The sequence below is a fragment of the Callorhinus ursinus genome, unplaced genomic scaffold (genome assembly GCF_003265705.2).
Source record: "Callorhinus ursinus isolate GAN/ISIS: 27379988/994484 unplaced genomic scaffold, GSC_fseal_2.0 scaffold8, whole genome shotgun sequence".
Lineage (NCBI taxonomy): Eukaryota > Metazoa > Chordata > Mammalia > Carnivora > Otariidae > Callorhinus > Callorhinus ursinus.
The window spans coordinates 37,505,451-37,520,826 of NW_027397070.1; the positions used below are offsets into that span (position 1 = coordinate 37,505,451).

A 15,376-nucleotide genomic window follows, 5' to 3' on the forward strand; every position below is an offset into this window, starting at 1 on the left:
GGGAAAAATAAGACCTATATTTCAGTTATCTCTTGAATCCTTGGGACTCTGCACAGGATCCAAGACAAAGCACATGGTTAAATGCTTATCGAAAAGAATTATGGAGGGGCAAATGCGGGCCCCCAAAGGATAGTACTTGGTGGACGGGCTTCTATGCCCCCCAGTGTATCCCAGAACCATGAGACTGGACTTCTGATCATAGTCCCCAACAGCAACAAAAACCATCCTGTGCCTGATACTAGCTAATGTATGTGCAGGTTTATACGAGTTGCCATGAGGAAAGGGCTTATGAACAGCAGCTCTGGACCCGAATGCCCAGGTTGGAATCCTGCCTCTGCCATTTAATGATCGGTGACTGGGGCAGGTTATTTGATCCCTGTGACACAATTACCTCACCTATCGAATGGGGATGCCAACAGTACTGATCTCATAGCATTGCTGGGAGGATTAAATGCATAGCTAACAAATAAAACACCATGGGCCTGGCACAGGTAGATGTCAGCAAGTTCTGCAGTTGTTCCATGTAGTCATAAAGTTTGTGAATTAGAAAGCATACCCGGTGTAGACACTTAAAAAGAATGGAATAGCAGTAGAAAATCTAATATTTTATTCCCATACTCCGTTGGCTTGTCTTAAGCACTCCATTTCAAACACCACTGGCCTGGAGTATCATAGTCCTGGGGAAGCCAAGTAAGTTCTTCCCCCCCTGCTCCATACTACCCCCCCCCGCCCTGCTTATTGCACACCTCACCCTGGGATGACCAGGATTCACGATCACTGCATCCCTGTGTTTGCACCCAGGTTCTTTTGTCTCTTGTTAGCTCCTGTCATTTAAAGTTACATTTCTGCTCTTTTCTTTTTAAAATAAAGAGGCTGGGATACTTAGGATGGAGTAGGGTCAGGTGCCCAATAGAGGGGGTGGGCAGGAGAGCTGTGCAGGGGCCACCAGGCCCAAGCCCCTCTCCCCCACCTCTTGGAAGCTCTTAGGGCTGGGCTGCTTCTCCAGCCAGAGCCTTCCTGAAGGGCAGCCCCTTGCAAACTGCCTGAAAGACTCCTTGTCCTGTAGGGCCTGGGGTTACCAGCTCCTCTGGCATTGTCTGGAGTGTCCTTTCTGGTCCCCAGGCAGTCAGGGTGGCAAGATATCGGGGTGAGGAGGATGTACCACTAAAGCCTCTAAAGCCACAGGAACAAAGGCAGGATCTAGGTTACAGCTGCATCCAGGCCTGGCCCCAGATTCTGTTACTTCCTTTTTAATAAATCATCTTGTGGCTTTGAAGGGAGCTCCTTGTGGTGTTTGCAGTAAGACTGTAATTTGGAAAAACTTAGCGCCATGAAAATCATCTCTATCGTGGTTTCTGGGCATTGATCTCTGTTAGGCACTATGCCAAATACATTTCATGTGTTTTTATCTCATTCAACCTTCTCAGGCACCCAGGGAGGGAAGGGATAACTAGTGTTGACACAGTTTTTCATATGAGCTTAAACAGAGCCACGATTCAAACCCAGGCCCTGCCCACTAAGTCTGTGCTCTTTACCACCAGACTCCACAGCCTCCTCCCAGGCCTCCCCCACCTCATAGCAGAGTGGGGAATAAATATTTATGAAAGGACTTTGTAAGGTCCCGTGCCTTATAAATGAGTTGTTACTGTAGCATCATAGAATCCCAGTTGGCAGTAATAAGAGCTAGTACTATACTGAGTGCTTACTCTCTACCAAAGACTTTACACACATGCTTTTGTTTCGGTCTCATGACTACCTGCAAGGTGGATAATTTTGCAGCTAACAAGGAAACTGGGAATCAGGAAAGTTAGGCTCCTTGCAGGAGTGCACAGCTCATGGATGGTACAGTGGGACTTAGAGCCAGGTCTGTTCACTTCCAGAACTCTGGCCTTAACTTCACCCAGATATTACCACCTCCCTGAAGCTTGAGGGACCTCAGAAGCCTACTAGAGTTGAGGATGCTGAAGTAAAAGGATTTTCCCTAAATCCTAAAACTAGCTGTTAATAGAGCTAGAGCTAAAAGTCCCCAGGGTTGACTTGGTTGATGGGAGGACGCAAAAAATAAAAAATAAGTAAAAATTAAAACACACACAAATCTGTGGTCTACTTAAATAATAGCATGTCGTGGAAGTGTTCATACACATTCATTCTGCAACAAATGTTTGTCAATACCTCCTGCCCACCAGGCAGAGTGGGGGTGCTGTGCATGCAGAAGCAGCAAGCCCCGTGCAGCCTGGCTAGCGCGGATGCTGTCGTGATGGGTGCACAGTGCATGAGGGATGTGGACACAACACAGGGCAGGAGGTCCTGGGTGCTGCGGGAGCATGTGGGCCGGGGGCCCCCAGTGTCTTTGGTGAGCAGTGGTAGACGCTCCAGGAGAAGGGAAGGTGGGGGGGTGGGCACTGAATGCTTGATGATCTGAAAAAGCGTGTTTAAACTGGTATGTTGAGGTAGGGTGAGGACCATGGAAGCATTTGAGTGTCAATGGATCAGACTTACCATCTAGAATGTGCCTTTGGGCCACAGAACCACAACTGGGCAAGGGCCGGGGGGCCAGGAGGGTGGTTGGGAGCTGTTCACAGGCAGTCCAGGAAGAGATGATGCTAACAGGCAATGCAGCACACTCTGGCGAGTTGGAGCCAGTGCCTCAGTTTCTCTTTCTAGTGCTGCAGGATGGAGTTCTGACAGCACCTTGTTACATGAATATTGATAAGTAGGAACTTTGCATTGTGGCTGTTGTTCCAAATCTCTGGAATTCACTAAGCATCCCACAGATCAGGGTACTGGGTGGCTCAGTCGTTTAAGCATCCAACTCTCAGTTTCCACTCAGGTTATGATCTCATGGGTCGTGAGATGGAGCCTTGTGTTGGGCTCCATGCTCAGCAGGGAGTCTGCTTGAAGATCCTCTCCCTCTGCCCCTCCCCACACTAGCATGCTCACTCGCTTTCTCTCTCTCTCTCAAATAAATAAATAAATTTTAAAAAATCCCAGAGATCACCAGAACAAGCCCTCACTCACTTTAGGACTTCCATGAAGGCAGTTTATAGAAGGTTTTTTGTTTTGTTTTTTGTTTTTCAAGATCTACATAAAGATTATTTTCCTAGCAGCTATGTCATTTCCCCCTGACAGTACGTTGATGTGCCAGTGAGCTCACCAAGTATACTGACGCAATGTGTGTGAGTTCAGATCTGCTCCACACGTATGTGTTAGTTCAAATCTGCTCCACACTGTGTAAGAGGCAGATGATTTAGGACTACGCTTGTAGATTATCTTTGCCCCATTCCCCACCACACTACCTCCTCCCCTTTTGGCTAATACAGCTGTCCCCTAATGGGCTCGGTGTATGTATAAGGTTCCCTCAACCCCTTAGACTGGACATGGTGGGCTTTAGCTCATGTTCTGTGCTTGCTCAAGAAGAGAGTCCCATAAGAAGCATCATAGGCCAGATACCACCAAATGAGCCAAGCAGGTAATATCTTTAAACCGTCAGGGAAAATCCCTGTCCACTGCAATCTCAGGTATACCCAAGAAAGAAACTGGATAGAAATCAAGTGTGGCTATTTTATTTTATTATTATTTTTAAAGATTTTATTTATTTATTTTAGAGAGAGCACACGCGTGCATGTGGGGTAAGGGGCAAAGGCAGAGAATCTTTTTTTTTTTTCTTAAGATTTTATTTATTTATTTGACAGAGAGGGACACAGTGAGAGAGGGAACACAAGCAGGCGGAATGGGAGAGGGAGAAGCAGGCTTCCCGCCGAGCAGGGAGCCCGATGCGGGGCTCGATCCCAGGACCCTGGGATCATGACCTGAGCCGAAGGCAGACGCTTAACGACTGAGCCACCCAGGTGGCCAAAGGCAGAGAATCTTAAGCAGACTCCACAGTGAGCATGGAGCCTAACAAGGGGTTCAATCCCACAACCAAGATCTTGACCTGAGCTGAAACCAAGAGTCAGACACCCAACCAGCTGAGCCACCCAGGCGCCCCAAGTGTGGTTATTTTAACCTCAAGAGAATGAAATGGCATCTCCTCTTTGCTCTGGAGCCCTAGAAAGATATACTAGGTCTCAGGGGCATCCCACTTTGGGAATGATAGGACTTCATATTTGTGTGGGTAGATTAACTCTTAGCCTGTCTAAAAATCAACCAGACCAGCAATTGTTTTTGTTTTTTTTAAAGATTTTATTTATTTATTTGACAGAGAGATACAGCAACAGAGGGAGTGGGGGAGGGAGAAGTAGGCTTCACGCAGAGCAGGGAGCCCGATGTGGGGCTCGATCCCAGGACCCTGGGATCATGACCTGAGCCGGAGGCAGATGCTTAACCGACTGAGCCGCCCAGGTGCCCCTAGACCAGCAATTTTGTTAAGTGTCACATATTCTGTGAAAACTCTGTGATGTGAGAGCTGTTCTCTCTCTATATATAAAATCAATAACCAACATAAGTTGTTTTTTACACTGTTAACACCTTTGTTGGCACATTCTTGTCACCACTAAATGTTGGGCTTTGGCTTTTTTTTACCTCTTTTTTTCCTGCAAATATATTTAGGGTGAAGAAGCTGAAGGAGACCTTTGCTTTTATTCAGCAGTTAGACAAAAACATGAGCAACCTTCGTACCTGGCTGGCTCGAATCGAGTCAGAGCTTTCTAAGCCTGTCGTCTATGACGTCTGTGATGATCAAGAGATCCAGAAGAGGCTCGCCGAGCAGCAGGTAAGGACAGAAGGCTTTTATAAGAGTATAGGTGTCTGTGATATCTGCTAACTCCAGCCTTCCCCATATTGGCTGTGTCTTTTAGCATGTTCACATTTCATAATATTGGTTCATTTTTTTCCAGAGAAAACTGACCACCTGTCCACGTTCTTGTACGTGTGAGACCATCTCTTGGCGTGCCCGTCTTCTGCCCCATTCACACATCTCTTTGTGAAATGCTTTGAATAATGTTTGAGATGTAGGTCTTAGTCTTAGTGGTAAATAAGGTGTTTTGCTTATGTATTTTTAAACTTGGATCTTTGTTTTAGAATATAGTTTTAGAAGGCAATGAATTGAAAGAAAAATAAATTTTCTAACGAAGGAAAGTTTTCATGGGACAATAGATCATCTGATAGAGCTTCCAACAAAAAAAAAGTGGGGGGGATTGTAAAAAGGAAGGTGCTTAGGCCAATAGCATAGGAAACTCCTCTTGCAGTGCTCTGTGCATTTCTCCCATCGGTTATGCACCCTCTGAGCCGACCCTGGAAACTCCACAGCATGAAACCACTGAGTCCCACCAGTGTTATCATCACACTAATCTGGTGGGGCTCATTGATGTCACAGACTTAGCAAATCCACTTTCCTGCCCTCCCATCAGCTCACATTCACAGGTTCATTCTCATATGCAGTACCTGGAGCTTATCTTTATTTCTAAAATTAAGTTCATAGTAGCCTTTTGGTAGCTTTCCTTCACCTTCATCGTTTTTTTCTTAGACCCAGGAGCAGATTCCACTTTGACTGTATAAGCAATATTGTTGTCAAGAGGTTCTCAGATGCGTTATCTGTTTTCTTCACGTTATCTCCAAAGCCTTGGTGTTTGCTGTCTGTCAACACACAGGAAGATTCACCCACATGTAACAGCTGCTCTTAGAGAAAGAATTGGCGGCTGACCCTTTCTCACAGATTCAAGAGCAGAAAGTGATGATAAATTAATGACAAATTCCCTTGAGTTCAAGTCGATCCCTTTAATGGCAATGAGTGACACCCCCTGCTACCATAAAATAGAGCCAAGTATTTGATATTCCTCTTGACTTAGATCTTTATTCAGTCTATTGCTATTACTGTTTGTAAACGATGCCTATTCTCTGACTTTCAAATTAGTATGATTTAGCAACGCTAGGAAGTAAAAATACTGGTATTGGCACTTAGCCGCAGAAATTTAAGTATGCCCTTTCTGTTGAGCTCATCGCAATTCTGTCTTGGTTTTGTGGAAAAATGAATACTGATGTAAGTACCATGTTAATGGACATTGCGGAGATTTTAATGTCCTTCTCAGTGAAGTCACAGCTACTGGACATTATCAGCTTTATTTGCAAGTTTGATCCACTAAGAAGAATTTCTTGAATAATCTCTTTATAGACAGGCCTTTACAAATAACAATATACCATGAGTGGTGAGTTTTTTTGGGTAAATAGTATAGAAACTGAGTATATTTTTCCTCTTAAAGAAAGACTGGCTAAATTTGGCAGGGGCCAGTAACATGTGTTAACGTTTTATAAATCTAAGGTGTGCCAGAACATCATTAAATTGCAGGGCATGTATTCCCCAAAGGCTACAGTTTGGTGGCTGCCATCCTCCTGGCCTTGTTTGGTCCTGTTTTGAAACGGTCCATAATTTCGCCTCTGGTTGATTTGAAGCTTCCCTCTTTATAGAACTCAGAATCACTATCCTGGAATTCTTATCTCATAGTAATCCACAGCAATTTAAGGAGTTGGTGTTCAGGACTACCATTACTGGTAAAGAAGTTAGGTGTACAAGTTTTCTATGATTGCGTTAACAAATTACCGCAAATTTGGCAACTTCACCCAAATTTATTATCTTACTGGAGTTCTGGAGGTCAGAAATCTGACCCCAGACTAAGATGAAGGTGTCAGGAGGGTTGCATTTCTTTCTGGCAACCCTATTGGAGAATCTGTTCACCCTTTCTAGCTTCTGGAGGCTGCCCACATTGCTTGGCTCATGGCCCCTTCATCCATCTGCAGAGCCAGCAACATTGCATCTCTCTGTGCTTTTCTGTCATGGCCCCTTCTTCCTCTGACTGACTCTTCTACCTCCCTCTGCCACTTTTAAGGACCCTTGGGATCATACTGAGCCCACCTGAATAATCCAGGATGTTAAGATCAGCTGATAGGCTACATGCCAACAGAGATTTAAGGTTGCCAAACATATTCACAGGTTCTGGGGACAAGGATATGGACATCTTTGGGTGGCCAATATTCTGCCTACCACAGATGTCCTGAGGAAACTTTCAGTATTTAAAAAAAAAAAAAATTTTTTTTTTAATACCCAGACCAGACCTTGAAGCCTCCACAAAAACTACAAAAAAAAAAGACAGAAATGTGTCACACACAAAAATTATGCACGAGCCATTAAAAAACAAAAAAACACCTTGTGTTTCTATCACTAAATAAGTTTCATGATTATTTCCAGAAATGAGACTTAAAAGCTTGGGATCACCTAGTAGTGCCTTCTGCAAAATCCCTCAGGCCCCAAAAGTAATTAGGAGCTGTGCTTCCCAGATCCTCATCGTAATGTTCTTGGGAGCACCCTAGGGAAGAAGTCAAACTCTACCCGAGTCCTTTTTGTTTCTCTTACGTAGAACTCCTTGGGTAACAAGGGTTTTGTTTCTCTTATGTAGAACTCCTTGGGTAACAAGGGTTATATTGTTATTTTTGTGAAATGTATCATCTTCAAAATGCAAAAAGGAAGTGATAGCAACATTTGTAACACTTTTAAACCATGAACCACTTGCATTAAGACTTCCACATTTCTCTCCTGTTTTCTTTGGCTTCCTGATTCCCTGTGGGTGCCGTATGGTGAGGATGCGAGAGAGTGCTGTTAGTTACCCCCCATTCTGTATTTACGAATAACCCCCTTCCCAGCAGGTGCGCTCAGCTTCATGCCAACCTCCTCATAAACCGCTCTGCTCCACGGGCTTGCCAGCCTAAGCCCCTCCCCCAGAGTCGATCTGGAGCCACCACCCCACCCACCTCCGGTGATTTTTCTGCCCACCCACCCCCTCCCCCTCAGCCCGGCTTCACTTTCTTCTTTTCCCCCTTTATCTTGTTTTTCTAGTTCCTTTTGCATTCTCCTCCTTCCTGGTTGCATTCTCCGCCTCACTCTCTAGCTGTGGATCCTCCTCCTCATCATTTCCCCCCCATCCCACCCCACCCCCAACACCTACTCTTCCCAGTTTCAGAGCTCTTTGTCACCTACTCAAGAACAGAAACACAAAACACACGAGAGTCGGGGAGCCTATTTCCAGAACCATGGCAAAAGTCTTTAACATTTTTTTATGTTTCTTAAGTCCTGTTCTTCAAATTACTTGAACAGTTCTTGAAATCTAATTATTGTGCATATTCCTGCCTCAGTGGGAACTAGTGGTGAGATTGTTTTCATAAAATGTCACTCATTTAGCACTTAAATGGTTTGCATTTTTTTTTAGTATTTATTTATTAGAGAGAGAGAGATAGCGAGAGCAGGAACACAAGCAGGGGGAGTGGGAGAGGGAGAAGCAGGCTTCCCGCCGAGCAGGGAGCCCGATGTGGGGCTCGATCCCAGGACCCTGGGATCATGACCTGAGCCGAAGGCAGACGCTTAACGACTGAGCCACCCAGGTGCCCCAAATGGTTTGCATTTTTAAATGTGGGTCAGTACTTTGTATTTTACAAAGTAATCAGTACATGCTACAAAATCAGTGGGTCATTCTGCAGTGTTTGAAAAGTTTGTTTTGGAAATTTTGAAAATTTTTGAATTTTTTTTAACCAAAATGTTGATGGTCTTTTATAAACTATCGTAGAGCTCATTTCTTGCTCCCATTCGCCCTGTGTATTAATCAGTTCTCAATAGCCATTTTGTTCCATATAAGCTGAACAAATAAGGTAGAGAAACTGCAATGAGCCTACTAAAATATGCAGCCTTCACATTTATCCATAGATTAAACTTTTTCAGTACTTTTCAGCCAGATCCTACCCAGCCCTACCAGGTGAGGTCAGGGACGGGTACCATTTTTCAGTTAAAATTGTCACTATTACTCATTTAGCACCAATGTTAGGATTGCTTATTTATTATTTTAATAAAGTCAAGAGACATCAATGCCAGTAAATTTTAGGAAGGCTCATGACAATTCTCTGAGCCAACAAGAATTCTTAAAGCTTGAATTCTGTTTAAACCTAGTAATTACAAAGCTGGTGCTTGCATGGACCCCAGGAAGACTTCCACCATTTGTCCTGGACTGTTGAGCTTAAAAAACATCACCCTGTTCATTTCTCTTCACAGGACACATAGGGTGACAAACTAAAAAACACATTTTTTTTTTAAAGTTTATTTTTTAGTAATCTCTACACCCGATACAGGATTTGAACTCATGGCCCGGAGCCCAAGAATCACATGCTCCTCCAACCCAGCCAACCAGGCACCCCTAGAAAACACATTTTCTTACCATAACTTTGTGCTGCTTGTCTTTAATCAGTTAGGATCCTTTTAAAAACTGCTTAATTTAAAATGTGGTTTGAGTATTAACATTTTCTTCTTTCATATCCACCTGGACAGAGAATGATCAAAATTGTACATTTATCAGAAGAAAAGTAAGAAAATATTAGTCTAGGGGCACCTGGGTGGCTCAGTCATTAAGCGTCTGCCTTCAGCTTAGTCATGATCCCAGGGTCCTGGGATCGAGCCCCGCATCAGGCTCCCTGCTCGGCGGGAAGCCTGCTTCTCCCTCTCCCACTCCCCCTGCTTGTGTTCCCTCTCTCGCTGTGTCTCTCTCTGTCAAATAAATAAATAAAATCTTAAGAAAAAAAAGAAAATATTAGTATTATCTGATAACAGTAATTTCCAAAATTATTAAATATTGAGGTGACCTGGCGTGAGCTTTACGTTGCATTTCTGTAGACCGTGGCAGGCAGTTTATAAAATAATCTCTCCTGTAAACTGAATTTTGTTGAATCCAGAGAGCTTTAGTTAACAGTGGCATATTTAGCTTTGTCTTCGTTATTTCTTCATGATGTAATTTGGATACTAAGATCAGTGGCATGCTCTGTTGTAACCTATCACAGAATTCAGATATCTGGAGAGGCCTACTTCCAGAATGCAAAACAGGCTCCTCGTCTCTCCCTCCTCCAGCCCTCCCATGGTGTGCAGAAGAAATATTCTCAGGGTGATACCTGAAAATGCTGTGTTTATTGTTTTTTTTTAAGATTTTATTTATTTATTTGACAGAGAGAGGGGGAACACAAGCAGGGGGAGTGTGAGAGGGAGAAGCAGGCTCCTCCCACTGAGCAGGGAGCCCGATGCAGGGCTCGATCCCAGGACCCTGGGATCATGACCTGAGCCGAAGGCAGACGCTTAACAACTGAGCCACCCAGGCGCCCCAAACCTACAGCACCTGGTATTCCCAGGCGGTCTCCCATCCAAGTACTAACCTGGCCCGACCCTGCTTAGCTTCCAAGATCAGACGAGATCGGGTTCGTTCAGGGTGGTATGGCCGTAGACGCTGTGTTTATTGTTAAACAAGTTTTTCATTTTTCCCCATAACCATGCATTGTCTCCTCGTGAATGCTTTTTCCTGAATCCGGGAGCAGCACCATCACTGTCACAGGACAAGACTCCAGAGAGACTCTGCCCCCTCCGTTGGACCCCATCTGTTGGGGAAGTGGGGTCTGAACTCCCAGACTCTTCCCTGGGGCCTATGGAGCCTGAGGATGGGCATGATTTGGGGTGTGTGTGAAGATGGCACAAAGGTCTCAGTAGATTTAAGAATTCTGGGACCCATAAAAGGTTGAGTTCTGCTCAAGTTTTAGGTCCTGCTGAAGGGACTCCCAAGGAAGACTTCTCCGGAGCCATGTCTCAATGGGGGGCCCTTGCATTCAGGTGGTATGGGGTGGATCCCGTGCCTCCCCAGAATCGGTGGGGGAGTGGGCTCTCAGGAGAGGGTACTCCTGCTTTCCCACCCCCTCTAATCAGTTCAGGTAAATCCCAGGTGTTGCCATGTGCAGGCTCTGTGCTACAGCACAAGGGTTGCACAGAGACGAGAGAGACACAGTCCTTGTTGCTGATCAAGAGGTGGACACGCACCTGGGCCAGAAGAAGGGTTGGGGGGAGTGGAGATCCTCTGATGCCAGTCATCGCACCACCACCACCACCACCACCTTCTCAAGGTGCTCCGTACTCTGTTCCAACCGTAGGACCTGCAGCGAGACATCGAACAACACAGTGCAGGGGTGGAGTCTGTCTTTAACATCTGTGACGTCCTACTGCATGACTCCGATGCCTGTGCCAATGAGACGGAGTGTGACTCTCTCCAGCAGACCACCAGAAGCTTGGACAGACGTTGGAGGAACATCTGCGCCATGTCAATGGAACGGCGAATGAAGTAAGAACTGAGCTGCCCCTGAACGTTTGAAACACGGTCGGCCAAACCCAGTGCACCCTTCTCGTCTCAGTGGCAGTAGCTGTGTTCTGTTCGCTTCACTTCCAAGGCTACTGGCAGAGAAGGCTCTGTAGGTGTGGTCATGCTCATGCAGTGAATTATTCAAGGAAAATATGATCGGGGTAATGGCTCTCCCCAGCAACCCGTGTCTCGAGGTGTAACCATGGCTGGCCCTGGCTATGAAACAGCGGAGGGAAGCCCTGTCTCCTGCTGGTTAACCTCTGTGAGGCAGGAGCTTTGAGGGGCAGTCCCAGGAGGAAGGTGTCCTGACCAAGAAGGGGATGTTTGCAGTTATTTCCTGGAAGAAGGATATCAGGGTCTCTCCCCCAAAATGCGCCAGTGCCAGGGGTGTTGGGAATGGGACCAGGCAAGGGAGGAAAAAAGAAAGCTCGCGGCTGAAACGGATGGCTTATATTGAGATGCTCTCCTCCTGTCAGAATTGAGGAGACGTGGCGCCTGTGGCAGAAATTTCTAGATGATTACTCCCGCTTTGAGGACTGGCTCAAGTCCGCCGAGAGGACAGCAGCCTACCCGAATTCCTCAGAGGTGTTGTACACAAATGCCAAAGAAGAGCTGAAGAGGTTTGAGGTAAAGCCCCCTCCAGCCCGGTGCTCCTGATAAGCAAGCCTCTCGGGCTGGCTTTCCCCACCTGCGGCCAGGGCCGCCCAGTCCACAGCCCGCCGGCAGCTGCTAAGACGGCTTTGCCGGACGAGACCAATCCATGCCAGGCGGCATGCGGTGAACTTGAGAGCCTGTTCTTTAGCATCAGCGCCGGGGAAGGGGGCTCTCTGTGGCCATTTCAGCCTGGGGATTAACGTCGAGAGCAGGGCGTCTGGGGCCGGGGAGGGGGCGTGCCGGCCTTGGCCCTGACGCGCCCGTCTGTGTGCCGCAGGCCTTCCAGCGGCAGATCCACGAGAGGCTCACGCAGCTGGAGCTCATCAACAAGCAGTACCGGCGGCTGGCCCGGGAGAACCGCACCGACACAGCCAGCAGGCTGAAGCAGATGGTGCACGAGGGCAACCAGCGCTGGGACAACCTCCAGAAGCGGGTCACGGCCGTCCTGCGGAGACTCAGAGTAACCTTCTCTACGTCCCCCGCCTTGTTTGTAGGCCGTCGGGGAGAAGTGACGGGCGGTATCAGGCTTGTAGCAAAGCAGTGGGTAGATTTCAGTTCAGGCCTCAGGTATCTTAATATTCTTCCAACCGGCCTTCCCAGGGGTTTAAGCCGAAGCTGCCAATATTCCTGTCTTTGGTTAAGAGGTTATTTACCTAAGAATAGACTTCCGAGACAGGGCCCGTTGGTGTGATTTGTGGTACCAAGCACATCTTTTTCCAACCTCCATAAGCCCTAGAGGTTTGCACGTTGGCTCACAGATGGCCCGTGGGGTCTGGGCCGCTTCCATCACCAGGGCGGGCTCAGGGCCTTCTAGGCCCGGAAAGAGGCTCACCTTGCCCTTTTGCCCGTTTTTGTGTGTCCCACTGGTTCTTGCACTATGAGAGATGTAGACAAAGCCCCCTCTACATTGTGGAGCTTAGGGACAGTGATTACCCCCCAAATTTCAGAGCGCATTGACCTAACCTCAAAGGCTGGGGTTGATTTTTGAATGTAGACGTTCACGTAAGATTTGCGTAAGGCAGGAGACACGGTATGTGAACCTTTGTGAGTCTAGGTGTAAACTGACGGGACCCGTATGGTTTGTGGCTGCAGGAAGTCATTTTAATCCCTGCTTCTGTTCTCAGGGCAGAACGCTCTTGAAATCATTCTAAGATGAGGAGAATCTGGGCTTTTTTTTTTTTTTTAAACCTCTCAGGAAGAAATGGGCTAGCTTTTCAGACAATCCCCGTGCATTAATTTATCTCCTGCGGATTTGACTGTGACCAGTATAAACCTTCATTTGGCACTGAATGCTACATTTGTCTGAGAATCTACTGCCCATCTATGAGGTAGTAACCCAAGAGGCTTCCTTAATTAAAGGCGATAAATCTGGGTCTTTCTCTGAGGGAACACGTTCAGGATTACCTGAAATGGAGCATTAGACCAGGCTTAACCCTGAGATCAGTACTTTTCCATCTTGAAGCTACTATTTCAAGCCAATAGCTTCCACAGAAGGCTTACAAGGTAAAGGCAGGCAAGGTGCCTGGACGTTGAGGGGGATCCTCAAAGGGCAAGTTGGGAAAATCACTGACTTAGGGAATTATAGAATTTCAAATGCTAAAAGGACCTTCGACATCATAGTCAACATGCCCACACCCTAATTTGCCAGTGAAGACAGGAAGACTCAGAGAAGTTGGGGGGCTTGTTATCACACAGCCAGGACCAGAGCCCAGGCTCCTGACCCCACACTGGCCCCCTGATGCCCTGTGGACCTCCGGGGGTACCCTTTCCTCTTAGCCAGAAACAACCTTGTGGTCTACCTGGACTCTCTTGTGCCCTCAAAACAAATGAGACATTTTCCCCTCTTTCACAGCATTTCACCAACCAAAGGGAGGAATTCGAGGGGACCAGGGAGAGCATTCTGGTGTGGCTCACAGAGATGGACCTGCAGCTGACCAACGTGGAGCACTTCTCAGAGAGTGACGCCGATGACAAGATGCGCCAACTGAACGTAAGGCCTGCTTCGTCGGCCCCTCTCAGAAGAATGCACCTTTGCAGGGGAGAGCTGGCCAAGGACAGATGTCACCTGATACCCTGAGAGCAGATTCCAGCACTGAAAGCAGCCAGGCTGCACCCACTGTGTCCTGCAGGGTTATCATGAGCAAGGATACTATTCCTTACAGTCAAGGGGCCATTGGAACAAAGCTTGTTATTCTTTGTCATTTATAATCATCCACGGGGAGAACGCTCTTTAGGTTCCAAACAGAACTTCATAAGGTGCTCTTTACCCAGCTTTCGAGTCTGAGTGCAACGGTGGGGGGAGGATAACAGGAGGAGCATCTGTATCAAGAGTGGGGCCAAGAACAGATCTCATGTCCGCTCTTCCAGATATCTGTATTTCACTTTCACTATGATTCCCTCCAAGCTTGGCTTTTTTTTTTTTTTTTTTTTTATTTATTTATTTGACAGAGAGATAGGGTAAGTAGGCAGAGCGGCAGGGGTAGGGAGAGGGAGAAGCAGGCCCTCCACTGAGCAGGGAGCCCAATGTGGGGCTTGATCCCAGCACCTGGGGATTATGACCTGAGCCGAAGGCAGACGCTTAACTGACTGAGCCACGCAGGCGCCCCTCCCTCCTTGGCTTTTAAAAGCAATTGAAAAATAGAAATGTGTCTTCCCTAATATAATGGCACCAATGAGATGATTATTGTATCAGCAGAAGCAAATGCCCGTGGGTGGTTTATTCCGGGAAATTTTCTGTTTCCACCAAGCGTCAATAAGGCAAGCTTTCTCCCTTACATCCAAAAGCGGTAAATGTCCCTCCCTGCCAAACTTTTAGAATTATTTTAATTGGAAAAGTCTGTGCCCAGAGGGAGAGGGTGGGAAAAAATCACGTACAGTCATTTTACAGTATTCGATCTTTATTGTCACCTTGTTAAAAATCAACAAAGCTCAAGTCCTGGGTGCAGGGACAAGGCATTCGGTGACATGGGGATGCTTTTTCTACAGCCCAGTTAAAAGAAGCAGATGCTGGGTCCTTGGGGAAACTTTCCTTCTTTGAAATCCTTCTTTCTCCTATTCTGAGTAGGGTTTCCAGCAGGAAATTACATTAAACACCAACAAGATCGACCAGCTCATTGTCTTTGGGGAGCAGCTGATTCAGAAGAGCGAGCCGCTGGACGCCGTGCTGATCGAGGACGAGCTAGAGGAGATGCACCGGTATTGTCAGGAAGTCTTCGGCCGGGTCTCCCGCTTCCACCGCAGGCTCACCTCCCACGCCCCGGTAAGGGCAGTGCCATCCTCACTTGGGTGGCCTCCGCGCCACTCACGCTTGACCTTTGACCCAATTTTTTAAAAGAACTGGAACACCTATGGAACGGGTAACTGTGATGTATTTTATGGTAAAAGGGGGAGGGAACCTATTAGTTTTATTTCGGCTGTTATCACTATGGAGTCACACTTCCTTGGAGGCTCCTGTTACCCCATGGAAGGAATGGCACTTCCGAAAGTTCTTGCTCCTCTGACCTGTTTTCCACGTGTTCCTCAGGACAGGGCTTGCCCAGCAGGTCCGGATCCTGAGGATACAGCGATACTTGTTCTCATTT

General features: G+C 46.9%; 1 protein-coding gene and 1 non-coding gene across 5 annotated transcripts in view; one reads left to right on the plus strand and one right to left on the minus strand.

Moving 5' to 3' along the window:
- Positions 1-15,376, plus strand: part of SYNE2 (spectrin repeat containing nuclear envelope protein 2) — a 314,602-nt gene that overhangs the window by 286,201 nt on the left and 13,025 nt on the right. For all 4 annotated transcript variants that reach the window (XM_073895326.1, XM_073895325.1, XM_073895327.1 and 1 more), the window contains 6 exons: positions 4,549-4,711; positions 10,936-11,123; positions 11,618-11,768; positions 12,073-12,255; positions 13,648-13,785; positions 14,860-15,054. In XM_073895326.1, the coding sequence (XP_073751427.1) occupies positions 4,549-4,711; positions 10,936-11,123; positions 11,618-11,768; positions 12,073-12,255; positions 13,648-13,785; positions 14,860-15,054 (1,018 nt within the window). The remainder of the gene's footprint in view (positions 1-4,548; positions 4,712-10,935; positions 11,124-11,617; positions 11,769-12,072; positions 12,256-13,647; positions 13,786-14,859; positions 15,055-15,376) is intronic.
- On the minus strand, positions 10,125-10,243 carry LOC112822788 (5S ribosomal RNA). The gene has a single exon (XR_003207781.1). It is a non-coding gene; the product is annotated as a 5S ribosomal RNA (ribosomal RNA).